The sequence below is a fragment of the Mustelus asterias genome, chromosome 8, assembly GCF_964213995.1.
Source record: "Mustelus asterias chromosome 8, sMusAst1.hap1.1, whole genome shotgun sequence".
Classification (NCBI taxonomy): Eukaryota; Metazoa; Chordata; class Chondrichthyes; order Carcharhiniformes; family Triakidae; genus Mustelus; species Mustelus asterias.
In genome coordinates this window covers 71,705,024-71,722,309 of record NC_135808.1, presented here as the reverse complement: position 1 = coordinate 71,722,309, position 17,286 = coordinate 71,705,024, and the positions used below count along the sequence as shown (strand labels likewise).

Sequence of the window (17,286 nt, the reverse complement as noted above, 5' to 3'; positions counted from 1 at the left end):
ATCATTAACTGCCCTGCCATAAAAAACATAGATCCATTCTCACAAGCACCAAGCACGCATCAGTGCTTGAAATTATGTCACCTGGACAAGTCTCTCTTTAGAAAACGCCATCATCCTGTTTAGCTGCAATTTGTATGACCTTCATCATGCTATTTAAGACCTGGTTATTATTTTTTGCAAGTGAATCCTATTGCTCGTATAAATGGATAGTTCCGCAACACAAAGCAAGACAAAAAAAGCTTGGCAGGGTTACAACAGCTGATCAAAGTACAAGATGAAATACTACTTTTCCTGCTTTGGTTCCATTTAGCTACAAGGATGATACGAATGCATAAACTGTCAGGAATGAGGAAGACAAAGTAGTTTTGAACATGGCAAAATAATTTGACTGAGGTCATTGAGCAAAACAGGTGCTCCAGAAACTAAAATTAATGACCTCCAAAGAAGGTGCAGGCATGAAAAGGTGATGAAAATGTTAGAATCATTCTGTTAGCATTAACTTCATGGTATCATTTTAGTCGCCAAGTCAGAACGTTGCAAGTTCAAGCCTTACTTCAGAAAGTGAGCACATAATCTTGGCTGATATTTGGCTGAAAGAATGCTGCACTGTCACAGGACTACCTTTCAAAAGATATGTTGAACTGAATCTTCGACTACCCCACCTCCCCAAAGTAGACATAAATTAAACAGTGGCGTTATTAAAAAAGGAACATTCTCCTGGTCAAGATCTCCTGCTGAGATTTTCCAGCATTTTCTGTTTTTGTTCTCCTGGTCAACATTTATTTCACAACAAAGTTAAATTCATAATTGATTCCATTGCAATTTGTGGACCATTGCCTTGCAACCCCACATTTCCAAGAGTGACTAAACAGTAAAAAAAAATAGTTGGTTGTGAAATGCACTGGAGTGTCCTGAGGTTGTGAAAGGGGCTATATGAATGCAATTCAATTCTTTGTGATCATATCCATCCAATTTTCCTGGAACGCTATACAGTAGAAAAATAATGAACATCTTACCCAATTAATTTTACCTACATAACTGTTGTAAAATAAGTAAATTCTATCAGCTGGTAACTGTGGATTTACATATATAAATATATACAAGTAAATATATGTCACAATGCTAAATTATAATAAAGAACAATGAATGCATTTCTACTTTCACGGAGGAGGAAGACTTTCATTTATGCAACATTATCACATCTCTCAGAAATGTTGCCAACTGCTGAATTACTCCGAAACAGTGACTAAAAATCCTACAATTTAGTAAGCAGCTAATAACCAGTTATCTATGCTTGGAATTGTTGGCCAGTACACGGAGGAAAAGTTCCTTCCCTTCTTACAATAGCATGATAGAATCTGTAATGGCCCTTCTGTATCGCAGGGTTTCGGTCTCAAACCTTAGGAGCGATTGTTGATGTAGGACACTTTCAACACTGTACTGGAATGTCAGCAATAATTACCTGAATTCCTGGAATGGTTAGATAATTAGTGACTAACCGAGTCAATCCTGATCCAGTGTGTTTTACTTGTGGGAATAGAAATAGGTTTTCACTGGGAGAAGTGAGAATCCTGGATTCTTTAGAAATTCGTACTTCAAGTCCTTATAAAGCCATGTACGTGGTTTCAGAATTGTGAATGAAAGCTTTGGGTATTTAATTTGTTTCCTCCTGTTTAAGTTCCCTCCTCTAGTTTCTTGACTGATTTAATAAATGGGACCAGAATCTTTGAGGTTTGATGAAACAATTACTTCCGTCAACAGAATTCCATAAAAATAAACTAAGTGTACGATGAACCATCATGGCAACAATACAGAATTGAAGTAGTCATTTCAATGTGCATTCAAATTTGTACTCGTATCCATATAGAAGCAAAAATTTAAAGTACCTTTGTTGGATGCAAGGCTTAGGAGGCTGCTTCGTCTAGAGAAATGGGAATAGGAATTTGTCTGATATGGTGGAAACCACTGAAGTACCCTCGGCGTCCACAATTATTTTAATCAAGTATGTAAAACCTAAATTAAAATGGCTCTCTTGTTAAGGAAGCATTTAAAAGTTTTTTTTATAAATAGCAGCCTGAACTGTTAATATCGAGCTGAAATATTAGTCAGTCAGATAAAATCTGACCAATTTGTTAAATGGCATCTGTCTTAATGGAACTACACACCCAGCTATTCATAATTCACAATTTCAGTACTTGGGGCTTTTTAATTTCTACATGTGCAGTGAGCACAGCATTTACCATCCAGCTTAATTCTGTCCGCCTCCATTATCAGGGCAGTCCCACAGATAGTCACAAGGATTTAAGAACTGTTCTAATGAAATACCTAAACCACTGAAATGTATGTGTCAATGTATGTAAACATTAAGAATATTGTGAATTATTCTGTCCTAATTGTTATATGCTGAACCAGAATATTTATGTTGGATAGCTAATGCAAAACTACCGTTCAGAAAGAAAAATATGTTCCTGCCATAATTGTTTATTTCCATCCTTAAGAAACACTTCTGCCAAATAGCAACCTGAATAGTGCACTATTAATCGCCTAAATTTCAGTATTTAAAAATAAATCATTCACTCTGAACATTCAATTTTTTAAGAATGAAGTGCCGTAAAAATAGGTACATCATTTCTGAAATACATATGCACTTCATATATAATACTTCAGAAAATAAAAAAGCAATTATCAATGTCCAATATCTGTCCTGCCTGACAGGATTGCATGGACTATTACATACACGTATCTTCAAACAGCAGACTTTAGAATCCTCCACACACTTTCTTTTCCACTGATAGTGTCCTTGGGATTCAGTATTAGTACCTTTTAAATCTCTTAACATGGACAGCATCAACGCTGCAGTGAGCAGAGTGGTGCCCTAAAGTCAGTCACCCTTTTCTGCATGTGCTAATAAGTTTGATTTTCAAAGGACAATGTGTACATTCCCCAGACACACAGACCTTCTGCAAAACACGCAGACCATCCTATGGTACTCAGTGAGCTTTAGCAGGGACAGGACAAGCTGAAAATGGCTCTCATCTGTCGGCTGCTCTTTGAAACGTATCCTTAACTGTTTGATTCCCAGAACTGGTATTTAGATATCTGAAGTTCTGAATCAACATAGTGGAGTAATTTAGTGATGGATGCACTAACATAATGTTCAAATATCACAGGCACTTTGTGGCTTCCAGCAACAGTTAAAATGTAAGCAATATTATGTTACTAAACACAAGTCAATAAAACATTTCAGAATATTACTGACAGGAAGCAAATTCACTAAAGAGTTAAACTGGGCATATTTTCATGCATCTTCTGCTTTGACAGATGAAAAATGTCAACTGTCCTGTTTTTATTTTCTAGCTTTTGCACTATTCATCTGGTTCATTAGTGCATATCGCTGCTGCCCCTGACAGCTGCTTGCCCTCTCTTCCCAGCAGCTGAATTTTTCAGGCTAATTTGATTCTCCTCACTGAGACGATCACTGAAATGATTGACTTGCTCCCTGACCTCAAGGGTCCGACTTTCCTTATTAGTATTCCTCGTGTGTTCAAGGTAAGGGAGCGCAGTGTCTGTCTTCAGGGCTGGTGGCTGCACTCTCTCTTTTACTGTAAGCCACCAACCTACAACCTTCTAAGGAGGCAACTGCTGCTCTGTACAATGAAGGAAACATGTAAAACCTCATCTTCAGATGTCAAGGTCCGTGTAGATGAGTAACTGATTTATATTATCAATTTATGCAAATAATTTGTGACACTGAACAACAAGGCATTAATTAATACCAGGAAATTATCCTATTGCATTATGCTCTCCAACTAGACACATATGCATTTTTACACCTTAATGGCCTTCAGTTAAAAAATTGGTACTGCTCATTCTAGTAGAAGTCAGATTTAACTATCTTGTTTAAAAGATTATTCAACTTAATGTAAATTGTGCATCAACAAAACATAATTTTTTTTCCTGAACAGCAAAATAACGTGACCTGCCCTAAATGCATTGTAAGTATGAAATGCTTTTTAAAGAAAAGGGAAACCATGATCCAATGAGTGCAAAATGAATGAAACCATTTCCATTTTGACTCCCTTTTTCCCCAATCAGGAACCATCATTTGTAGGAGGATGTGGACCCAAAACACTGAGCCCACAGTACTTACACACAAGCCAAAATGATATGCAAGTACCTCACATGAGATACAATGAATATCCCCATAGTTGACTACAATCGCACCTATATAATGGCCTGGACTTTGGAGTCAGCAGCAAGGCAATGACACTCATCGCTGACCTTGAAGATGACTGTCCACAAAGATCTAGTGATACCGGTCACGTAGATTTCATCTAATTTGAATCTGGTCCCAGGTTAAGGGGATCTCCCAATATCCAGCAACAGTAATTAATGTCCTCAGACAGGGTGAGCTGATTACCCTTCACTTTTTCAAAATTTTAGAGAGCGAAATAGAGATTTGGATCTGCACAATAAAAGTTGAAATGAATAAACAAAATTTGGTAATGTTTAAGAAAACAACGGGATGTCATCATAATAAAATGAATTCATACAACAAAAAATAATAAATTTCTGGGGCAATGTTGTTCAGCAATAGTTATGGCCTGTGCAAAATTAAAAATCCAATTACATCTCATTAAAAGGGTTTTAACTATATCACAATGTAAAAGGGAAATCTCTCTTCATTTCAGTAATTTCTGAAGATTGCCATCTGCAGGGATTTCAACAGTACACACTGTGGAGGAGCAGAGAATCACTTGCAGCAACTGCTGGACATCCACGTTTAATTACTCATATGCAGACTCCAGAAATTGCCGTCAGTTTCACAGGTTAATGAGAGCGAACTCTCTGGGCGGAATTTAATCCGAGCAACAGGGGAATTGTCTGCCAGCTAGAGAGCCAGTGAGAGCCCCGTGTTGCCTCCTTTGGGAAAGGCCCGCTATGATATTAAGTGCCAGTCAGATACTGAAGTGACCGGCAGCGGGCCTTCACTGGGATCAATGACCTCGGGAAAAATCCTCACCCGTCTGGCTGGCAACTCATTACAGGCAGTGCCACCAGGGGAACGGTGGTGGCTGCCAGCAAAGCACTCACTAGGGGCCCGGGATCAATGAGGGATACAAGGCAAGAGGCAAGTGAGGGCAAGGTGAGAAGAGGTCTTGGGGCAAGGTCAAGTGAAAGTGAATTGGAGGGAAGGCTGATGGGGGATAGTTTATAGTGGGCCCTCACCTTCTCGATGCCAGCCCCCTCAATTTGGCACTCACTATCTAACTATGGATGACCGCCTTCTCCCAGGAGCCCATAAGCAAATCTGTCAAGGTTTGTTCACATGTAGCCCACATGGCGACTGCCCTACCCACATGGCAACCTCACTGCTGCTTGAATTCCAGTGACGGCAGGATGAGGCCTTTAAGCGGGCATTAATTTCCTAATTAACAGCCACAATTGGCAGTGTGGGGGAAGGCCTTTCCATGTTGGACACAATTGACGCAGAAATACAGCAGGACCCTCACCTGACCTTCCACCAGCTTCAAACTCATCCCAGAGGAAGGCATTAAATTATGTCCTTTCGGTTTTGCTCTCGTGACAGCAAAATCTGGGTCATTATTTTGTAAAGTATTTAAAACATGCACAAATAGAAAGCTGCATTCCAACTACCTGAACATTTGCCATTTTGCCATATTTTTAAACCCGAATACCCCGTGGTCAGGTGTACATTTTTTGATTTCCAAATTGGAAAAATATAATGTCTGTTCACTTCCAGTGAGACGTATGCCACTTGTATTGTGATCAATTAACTAAGGAAAAAAAACTGGAATCAAACCTTGGAGCATCATACGAACACATGACGAGGAGTAGGCTCAGTCCCTTGAGCCTGCTTTACTGCTTAAGAAGATCAAGGAGGAACTGAAAATCATTTCAGCTCTGCATCCTGCCCCCCCGCCCCACCCGAATAACCTATCATCCCTCTTGCTTACCAAGAATCTATCCACCTCTGCCTTAAAAATATTCAAAGACTCCTCTATCTTTTAAGGCAGCGAGCTCCAAATACTCATGACCTTCTGAGTTAAATCATTTTACCTCATCTCCATTTCAAATAGATGACCCCTTATTTTTAAACAGTGACTCCTAGTTCTAGAGTCTCCTACAAGAGGAAACATCCTCCCTCCATCCACCCTGTCAAGATCCTGTGATTTTCTTTGTTCTTTATCCCGCAGGATCATATACATCCCAATCAAGTCGCCTCTTAATCTTAGAAACTTCAGCAGATACAAGCATAGTCTGTCCAACCCTTCCTCTTAAGGCAACCCACACATTTCAGGTATTAATCTGGTAAACCTTCTCTAAACTGATTCCAACACATTTATATCCTTCCTTAAGTAAGGAGACCAATGTTGTACACAGTACTCCAGTTATGGTCTCACCAGTGTCTTGTACAACTGAAGCATGAACTCCCTACTTACATATTCAATTCCCCCAACCATAAACAGTAACATTCTATTAGGTTTCCGAATTATTGGCTGTACTTGCATACCAGCCTCCTGTGATATATGCACTAGGACACCCAGATCCCTCTGCATCTCAGAGCTCTGCAATCTTTCACTATTTAAATAATATGTTTCTTTATTATTCTTCCTACTAAAATGGAGCATTTTTCATTTTCTCACATTGTACTCTATTTGCCAGTTCTTTGCCTACTCACCTATCTATATCTTTTTGTAAACTCATGATCCAGTTCTATGTTGGCTTGCCATAACTGGTACCCGTACCGTAACAATATCTCTTTCACACTGACTGCTGAATTAGTCAGCTGAATTTTATTTTTAAACTCTGATCAGGGTAAAGGGAATTTAAATATGCATCTCTTCATTTGAAATAGAGCTGCCAATCCAATATATATTGAAACAAACCACAAATGTTTGTATTTAAATTTTTGGCATCTCCCTTCACATACCTTTTGTAGACATCTGTTCTGAAGCAATTGTGTCAGATTTAAGCTGGGACACTTTCTGTTTATGAACCTGGTTAAGTGCTATCAGAAAAAAATAAGCCAATGGTTTAACACACAAGACCAAAGAAAAAGTTTTAAATTTGCTCCAGTCATGTCAGGATGGAATATCGTAGCTCCAAAATATCATAGCCAGTATGTGCATGCAAGGAAGAGACCCCTCAAGTTTGGGAGTACTGCTGTAAATTGAGGGAGTACTTGCACAAGTCCGACTGCAACATAAAAAAAAGATGCCTAATGTAGCTCAGTTACACATCAACTTAGGTAGCTGAGCCATTGAGGGACTTCAAAATCATCATCCGTTCCCTCGATTTACGATTGTTTTAACCATATCAGAAGGCATGGCTGATGAGCCAAAATAATTGAATGGTTATCTATTTCCTGGAATTATAATGCAGATTATTTTCCACACCAGCAGTGCAAAGTTTATAAAAGTATTATTAAATTGTAAAATTGATTCATACATTTGTTCATTAATAATAATAATAATAAATGATTTTATAAATCAAGCTTCTGGAATAAATTTGAAGTGCAATTTTAAACATTTTTAAAACTATTTATATTATTGCCATTAAGCTTTTTTTTGCCTACAGTGGCCTCTCTCGCTGTGAGTAAAAGCTATAAAATTCCTCCAGCACTGGTCAGCTAATAATAACATTCTACTTGAGTTGTTTGTTTAAAAACAAAAGGATGTCTTGGAACATCCAATACCAAACTACAAATTGGGATTGAGTGAAAGATGATGAGCAAGCGACACGTTTCCTATTCCAAATGTTTTTCATAATAATCTTAATCATATAATCCCACAAAAATTACTGACATTTCCTTCACCAGCACGATTTGAAGTGACTAAAGTGCAGACCAGTTTTTTGGAACTATCATTTCCAAAAAAACTCTTGATAATTCAAATGTGTTTTTCTGAAAGCAAAATCTTATTTTCTAACACAATTTCAATTAAGCAACTTAGTTAAAATGCACTTACTTTTCCACGCTCAAATTTTTAGTTCAAAGACTATGCACATCTGGTCACCCCAATGATCAGAAAGTTGGTGTCCCAACTATATATTTTCTCCTAATACACTTAGTAAACCTGTAGCTCTCTGCAGGCAAATGAGCAAGGTCTTTGCTACGAATTTTTTAAAAAGAGCAATTTTTGGACTGCTTACCCTCTTTTACACTTTTGAGCATAATGACCAACCTCTGAAAACCAGCATCCATTCCTCACAGTGCTGAGGCTGTTTTGGTTACTTTAGATTCTGCTATGGAGGAGCCTTGCCTACAGTAGAGAACACTTCAGTCATCCTACAAATCCAAATAACTGATCCAGGACTATAGTCATCAATCTCATTTAGAATCATTGTATGAAGGATGGTTTTTAAAATATACAAATTGCAGTATCCTTGAAACAATATATTAGTAACACTGTTCCTAATGAAGTTTTATTAGATTGCTATACTTTGGCACTGTGTCACTAATTTAGAGTAAAATGAAGGTCCTTTGATCTGTTCTGAAGTCTTTTTGACTATCGGCCTGGGTAACGCAGCTGTTAAAAATTAAAAGGAAGCTTGGATTGTTGCTGGAAAGAAGGTACATGTTCATACTTGGAGACAATGGGAGCAGAATCTGTGTTTACAGTGGTTAGACCGCTAGTCTCCAAAGTTCCAGGAAAGTACTGAGAATAAACAGTTATGCTTTAAATGGTCCACTTACTTCCAAGATAAAAGAGAGTTCGGGTCTCAAGCATTGCTAGTCAGCATTTTTACCTGTAAACAAGGCCCATGTGATCCACACTGCAATAAAGCTAGGCTGTGAGAGAAGTGTTTCTAAGATATCCCTGAAACTCAGTCATTGGCAGTCTGTCAGGATCCAGGAGAGACGGAGCAGCTAGAGGCCAAACGTTTCTATGGTTCTTCACACAAAAATGGGAACTTGGATTGGAAAGATCAAATTAGAGAGGATTTGAAATTAGGCTGCAAGATCACCTAGCGTGCACGAGAGGGGGAGTCTCCAGGAAAAGCCCTCAACATGAAAGGCGATTCCAGGGTTAAAGGTTACCAGATTGGGAAAGGAAAGGAACAGGAGTAAACGATCATGAACAAAAATTCACTTTGGACTGGGTCCAGGAAAATCAAATTATTGAGAACGACAATGTGAAATAGGTTGTCTTAAAAGCAAAAAGGGAAAATTATGTTCTGTGGTTTAAAGTATAAGTGGCCTACAGCAATGATATTTAGGCAACAATGCTTTCAGTCTGTTGCCATGAAAGTCTTAAAACATGAAATCTTGTAATGTCTTCATCTCATCTATTAACTGGAAGTTTAAATTGCTTTTTAAAAGTTATTGATTTCTATGGGGATCTTAATAGCAGCAAAATACAGCTTGAAACATCACAGGCCTTTTGAGCATATCACAGGTTAATCTGCAAATGCGGCACTTAGCAAAAGGCTGAATTACAAAACCTACCCAGAGACAACAACATAATGAAGTGTTGAAAACATTAACTTTAATGTAACTTCAATCAAGTGACATGGCTAATCTTGTACCTTAAATGTGTTTTGTGTAACTTCACCTAAAAAAAAACAAAATTATCAATACATCACCAAAATAAATAATTCTTGTAAAATCAAGTTCGTACTGAATGCCATATGTTTGATGATTACAACCTTCCTTAAAGATTATAAAACCAATACTAAAACCCCTGATATGAAAAAGTTCTTTTGCATGAGCTGACAAGAGCTATCCCCTTACCTAATTAAATGGCCTTTTTAATAGGATATTCCCCACACAAAAAAGTTTTGCTGTGTAAAATTTTACTATAGCAGTCACTAATGTTTTCTCCTTCCTTAGGAGATGCAATATAAAAACAAACATTTTCACAATATAGCACAAGTGAAAATCAGAAACACTGAAATGCCATATTTCAATAAGTGATATAATTGATATAAATCTTCAGTTATAGCAGAATCATACATATATGGTAAGTATAACTTTCTCAACATACAGTTCAGAATGGTGCCAAAGTAGAGACAATGTTGTTGAAATAAGGGAACTGCGCCAACGTTAGTAAAAATCCAATTTATCGTGAAATGTTGCCACCAGAAGATATTAATTTTGGCAAGAAACACAGTTGTCTTCATTTTAGTTTTCTACTTATATTTAAGGATGTGGCAAATTCCTGTTCAGTGCAGATGCAATTTTTCAGAGATTTTTACCTCACACCAGTGCTTTAAAAAATCTTTACATTGATAAGAATGAACCCAATATAAAATTAGCCCAAGAAAAACCCTTTTACATAATAGATTATGGTTAAGAGGTTAGAGCATGTCATCAACACGAGCGAAAGAGACAGCAACACAGATGGTTACACGAAGCATCCTACAAAATAAGATTGGAAAGGCAATGTTTTGGCTGTTGATTTAACTTCCCAACATTATCACTGCAATTACCCCTACTTTGGATTCTAGTAAATGACTAAGTGAAAGATTAGCACTCTCAAATAGGAGATCCATGGTGATTGCTGCACAATATGTGTATGTCATGTTAAACATACTTCTCAGAAATGACTAGAAAAGGGGTGCTAAGAAAGCATTTATCAAGCAAATCTCTGAATTCTCCTGCCATAGTTTGGCTGAGTTTTAACACAATTTGGCCAGCAGCCAAACATGGAGCACATCAGGATAGCAGCAAGCTCAGTCTGAGATTGAGAAAGAGGAAGAGAAAGACATAAGACAAAACAACTAATACGGTGTAAGCCTGTAATTAACACAGCATTAGCTAATTAGAGAGCACAGTGGTGGCAATTGTGCTTTGGACAGATTGGTCTTCCTGCCTGATGTCAGCTATTATTACACAAGCTGAAAAAAACCCAAGGGAAAAGCAAACCATCAGAAAAAGTTATTTCATTAGGAACTTTGATCAAGCATATTTTAGTTGAAATGTGGACATCACTGGCAAAGCATCCCAGTTGCCTCAAGGTGGTCGTCTTCTTGAACCATTGCAACCTGCATGGCATTCTTCAGTGGACTGACAAAACGGAGTGGTTTGATAGACCACTTGAGGGTAATTAAAAGTCACATACATGCCAGACTGGGTAAAAACAGCAGGTTTACATGCCTAAATTATACCAGCAACTTTGTTTTTACAATACTTTTTACCGCATCTCTGTTTTTTTAAATCTGAAGATGTTTTAAAAACTGAATCAAAATTTTCCAAGAGTCAAGAATTTAACTCAGGCTATCAATCCTGGCTTCTAGATGACTGATCCATTAACATAACTACACTACCATACATGGAAATTGTCCCATTGAGAAGACAGCATGGGTCCATGAAAGGCAGGTCATTTTTAACGAATTTACTGGAATTCTCTGAGGACATTACGAGCACAGTGGACAACGGGGAACCTGAGGATGTGGTGCATCTGGATTTCCAGAAGGCATTTGGCAAGGTGCCGCGTCAAAGACTGCTGCATAAGATAAAGGTGCATGGTATTATGGGTAAATTTATTAGCATGGATAGAGGACTGGTTAACTAACAGAAAGCAAAGAATATGTGTTTTTCTGGTTGGCGATCAGTAACTAGTGGTGTGCCTCAGGGATCAGTGTTGGGACCGCAATGTTAACAATTTACATAGATGATTTGGAGTTGGGGACCAAGTGTATTGTGTCAAAATTCACAGATGACACGAAGATGAGTTGTAGAACAAAGTGTGCAGAGGACGCAAAGTCTGCAAAGGAATATAGATAATTTAAATGAGTGGGCAAGGGTCGGGCAGATGGAGTACAAAGTTAGTAAATGTGAGTTCATCCATTTTGGTAGGAACAACAGCAAAATGGACTATTATTTAAATGGTAAAAAAATTGCAGCATGCTGCTGTGAGAGGGACCTGGGTGTCTTTCTGCATGAGTCACAAAAAGTTGGTTTGGCAACTTTGGTGTAGCAGGTAGTTAAGGCGGCAAATGGAATTTTATCCTTCTTTGCAAGAGGGAGTTTAAAAACAAGGAGGTACTGGTGCAGCTGTATAAGGTGCTGGTGAGGCCAAACCTGGAGTGTTGTGTACAACTTTGGTCTCCTTACTTGAGAAAGGATATCAAGGCACTGGAGGAGGTGCAGGGGAGATTCACTAGGTTGATTGCGGAGTTGAGAGGGTTGGCTAATGAAGAGAGACTGAGTAGACTGAGACTATACACATTGGAATTCAGAAGAATGAGGGGAGATCTTACAGAAACATATAAAATTATGAAGGGAATATACAAGATAGAAGCAGGGAGGTTGTTTCCACTGGTGGGTGAAACTAAAAATGGGGGAATGGCCACAAAATAAGGGGGAGCAGGTTTAGAACTGAGTTGAGGAGGAACTTCTTCACCCAAAGGGTTGTGAATCTATGGAATTCACCACCAGTGAAGCAGTTCAGGCTATCTCATTTGAATGTTTTTAAGGTAAAGATAGTTGGGTTTTGAACAGTAAAGGAATTAAGGGTTATGGTAAGCAGGCAGGTAAGTGGCGCTGAGTCCACAAAAAGATCAGCCATGATCTTATTGAATGGCAGAACTGGCTTGAAGGGCCACAAAGCTCCTCCTGCTCCTAGTTCTTATACCCATGTCTTAGATAGAAAATATATATTTGTATATTGATCGGAAAGTCATTTCTCCCCCATTAATTTTAATACAAATCAGCATCCCCACGACATACTGCCACACACACTCATTTTCCTGAATTCAGGGATAATAAAGGGAAAGGATGGCGAAGTATACATTTAGTTATAAAGAGATATATCAGTACTTGCTTTATAGCCAAATGGTTATCTCTGAAAACTATTTTAACAGGAATCTTCTAAATGGACAGGATTCAGTTCACTCAGGTCCTTCGCACATTTTTGGAAAATATTCTGGATGTGTGTCTTCAGAATAACTGAAGTCAGTTGCATTCCTTTCCTTCAAGCTGTTCAAGACAATAAAATATTCTGAACAACACGCAAGGGACCACTTTATGTCCATGAGGTCTCCAGGTTTGTCAGATTTATTACTGAACAGGTCATGTTCTTCAGGCAGAAAAAAACATTTCTTTGGGTGGGATGCTTGGAAAATTCCTTGTATTGTTAGACTATATGTCAAACCGACAGTCGAATTTGTTTTTTTACTTGCTACTACTTTCCAAGATTCCTGATGTACCAGCCATGTCCATCAGACTGTCACTTAGTTTCAGACAATTAAAGCTGTCAATTTGCTCAGGGAAGAAAACAATTTCACTCAGCTTCTGCCTCCAATCAACTGCCATATGCAATCAACTCCCAGTCGCATGAAAAATATATCCTCCAAGTTCATCAGGTTATGTTTCACCCTTGCTGTACATTGCTTGTGTATTCCTCCTCCTGCCCTTTCTGCAGTTCTTAATCAATTTCTTTCCACCATTCAAATCCAATCCTAGCATTCACCTACACAACTTTTCCTCAAATTTGCTGCCCAGTCACCCTTGCGCTCTGATTTTTAGAACTAAAAAATATACTAGTTGCTGCTCAATTTAGTTTCCTTTGTAACCAAGACAATTGGATAAAATCACAATAAGTATCAAGGAACATAAATAGACTTTCAAATTATGAATGTAGCTAGGTAACCCATCATGTTCCAAATCATAAAGCAACTTAATATCCATTTGTGAATCTCTCTGATCATTTCAAATGTATTTCATAGTTGGCTGCATTTCCCTCCGTTGGAATAAAACCTACTACATATTTGCATAGGGATGGGTGAGCTGATCAGAGATGTCTCATCTTTGCGTGAATATTTAGATTGAAAATCAGAAACTATAAATGTGGTCTTTATGCTTTGTCCTGAAAGCAATTAATTTATGGGACAGGACTTGATAACCTGCGCTATTGGACAACTACGGCACAGACAAGCAAGCAGCTCTTCGTTGAGCTGAATTTGGACTGTCAGTCAGATGCTTGTATCTATACCAACTATGACAGAGTTTCTGGACCGGTGGACTTTTCCAGACCCACGAAGTTCTGCAGTTCTCAGATCACTGAAACAGACAGAGATCCGTGGTAGTGAAATGAAACCTCATGTGCAAGCTCTCTGTTATGGGTTCTAGTTCAGGTTTCACATTATTAGTTCACTTAGAGATGTGTCAATTATATTTTTGAACACCCAAGTGTAATATTTTATAATTAAGCAGTCTCCTGCATTGATTTCTTTTGCTCAGGTTTGCTTTCTTCTTATAAGGTGTTGTGGATAGTTTGGAGGGATGTCAGAAGTTGCAGCGAGACATAGATAGAATGCAAGACTGGGCGGAGAAGTGGCAGATGGACTTCAACCCGGATAAGTGTGTAGTGATCCATTTTGGCAGATCCAATGGGATGAAGCAGCAGTATAATATGAAGGGTACCATTCTTAGCAGTGTAGAGGATCAGAAGGACCTTGGGGTCCGGGTCCATAGGACTCTTAAATCGGCCTCGCAGGTGGAGGATGCGGTCAAGAAGGCGTACGGCGTACTGGCCTTCATTAATCGAGGGATTGAGTTTCGGAGTCGGGAGATAATGCTGCAGCTTTATAGGACCCTGGTTAGACCCCACTTGGAGTACTGCGCGCAGTTCTGGTCACCTCATTACAGGAAAGATGTTGAAGCCATTGAAAGGGTGCAGAGGAGATTTACAAGGATGTTGCCTGGATTGGGGGGCATGCCTTATGAGGATAGGTTGAGGGAGCTTGGTCTCTTCTCCCTGGAGAGACGAAAGATGAGAGGTGACCTGATAGAGGTTTACAAGATGTTGAGAGGTCTGGATAGGGTAGACTCTCAGAGGCTATTTCCAAGGGCTGAAATGGTTGCTACGAGAGGACACAGGTTTAAGGTGCTGGGGGGTAGGTACAGAGGAGATGTCAGGGGTAAGTTTTTCACTCAGAGGGTGGTGGGTGAGTGGAATCGGCTGACGTCGGTGGTGGTGGAGGCAAACTCGTTGGGGTCTTTTAAGAGACTTCTGGATGAGTACATGGGATTTAATGGGATTGAGGGCTATAGATAGGCCTAGAGGTAGGGATATGATCGGCGCAACTTGTGGGCCGAAGGGCCTGTTTGTGCTGTGGCTTTCTATGTTCTATGTTCTATGTTCTAATATGGCTTGTAGTTTAAAATCCCATGTCATTAGATCCAATCGAGCAGATATTATCTACAATTCGATTAGCAGAACACAAGAGGACTTGTAGCAGATCTGCAAGCTAATTACAGTTTTAAAACTTTCTATTCAATATGGGTGACAATGCAACACACCTGTTGTGAAGATAAAGTCACATTTCATATAGAGCATGGATGTTATCTTTGACAAGATCTTGGCAGAAATATATAGTGAATTCCGAATAATGTAATCCTTCAATTGTTTTGCTACACGATTCCCGTTGCACATTGTACTTTTAACTTGGTTTGGATCAGTTTATTTTTACTTAAAGTTGGTATATTTGTTTCACCTCAGTAAACTGCATCACTGTAGTATATTTACAGAGTGGATTATTTAAGGGAACTTCATTTGCCTTCTATTACTTAGAAAAATGGTTTGAAAGAGGCAATTGCATGTGATTCTTTCATCTTTGAAGTTATAGGAATTATAGCCAGGCTAATGTGCTATTCTTGCTCCAAGTGTCTTGCCATCACCCAACCCAATTTTGAGTTGCCAAGTGTCTAAAACCAATTGCTGACCACAAACCGGTAGAAATTGACAAACAACTCATAGATGGCCCTGGAGGATGATTGTTGCAAGCACTGAAAATTGAGAAAAGTAATTCAAATGCATTGTTAGAACAGAATAGAGCACCAAATGTGAACATGAAGAACAAATTACAGAGAAGCATACAGACTTCTTCCACCTTGAAGAGCAAAACAGATTTCTGAGTTTTACACACAGTACATATTTAGATATCTTATTCATCATTATTCTGATCAGCATTATGGGGACAGAAAAATGGCAGCAATTAGTTTCTGGTCCAAAACATGACACCTTCAGGACATTTATTTGCAGAGCATTTCATAAGAACAGAAAGTTATCAATAACATTAAAAAAGAAAAGATACCAGTTATTTTCTTACATTCTCCAAGTTACTGTTCAATCTCAGTACAAGTGCTATCAACATGTTAAGATGCTCATAGTTTATAGGTTTACCTCATATAGCAGACAACCTAGTGACCAGATGTCAGATTTGAAGTTGTATCCATTTTCATGTATTCTCTCTGGGGACATGTAGTACGGGGTGCCCACTTTAAAGAAAATAAAAAAAGTTACAACTTGTACACAACAAAGATAAAATTTTTTACAAGATCACTTAAAGCTTGGTGTTTCATTCATACATATTTAAGTAAAGAATCTGTATTACTTACAAGATGCATATACATACTCCCAAGCAGGTGAAATGTAGTTTAATTCAACAGTTCCATGTTCTGTTAAACTGATCAGACAAGCTTTCAACGATACACTTTTGGTTATCACTCTAAACATGCTCAAGTAGAACAGAACTCAAACCATATGTTTCAGTACAGTTATTCCGTGCTTACCGTTTTGTAGTTGCATTCTGGTAAATTGCAACTTTTAAGTGAAAAAGCTTCAAGCAAATCAGATTTTCCCATTATAACCAATATAAAAGCTGTAGGTAGGGTCTGTTGGTCCCTTCTCATCAGAAGTTAAATATTAAAATGTTATACCCTCTGAACTGAAATTTCCTAAATTCCTATGTACGCAAATGAAATAACATTCAAGGTGCAATAAATTAAAAACTATAAAAGAAATGTGCTAACTCTTTGTACTTGACTCCTGCTGGTCACCCTTCTTGCTTCGAGCACCTCTCCATCTGGCTGCTTTTCTTTACTGAACCTCAGTAAGAACCAGGGCGGGAAGCGAGCGAGGGCCTGCGCAGGGCGGGAAGCGAGCGAGGGCCTGCGCAGGGCGGGAAGCGAGCGAGGGCCTGCGCAGGGCGGGAAGCGAGCGAGGGCCTGCGCAGGGCGGGAAGCGAGCGAGGGCCTGCGCAGGGCGGGAAGCGAGCGAGGGCCTGCGCAGGGCGGGAAGCGAGCGAGGGCCTGCGCAGGGCGGGAAGCGAGCGAGGGCCTGCGCAGGGCGGGAAGCGAGCGAGGGCCTGCGCAGGGCGGGAAGCGAGCGAGGGCCTGCGCAGGGCGGGAAGCGAGCGAGGGCCTGCGCAGGGCGGGAAGCGAGCGAGGGCCTGCGCAGGGCGGGAAGCGAGCGAGGGCCTGCGCAGGGCGGGAAGCGAGCGAGGGCCTGCGCAGGGCGGGAAGCGAGCGAGGGC

General features: G+C 39.4%; 1 protein-coding gene across 4 annotated transcripts in view; it reads right to left on the bottom strand.

Annotated features, from left to right (window-relative positions):
* The window catches only part of nek7 (NIMA-related kinase 7), a 179,557-nt gene that overhangs the window by 13,070 nt on the left and 149,201 nt on the right, over positions 1 to 17,286 (bottom strand). For all 4 annotated transcript variants that reach the window (XM_078218147.1, XM_078218149.1, XM_078218148.1 and 1 more), the window contains exon 9: positions 16,155 to 16,249. In XM_078218147.1, the coding sequence (XP_078074273.1) occupies positions 16,155 to 16,249 (95 nt within the window). The remainder of the gene's footprint in view (positions 1 to 16,154; positions 16,250 to 17,286) is intronic.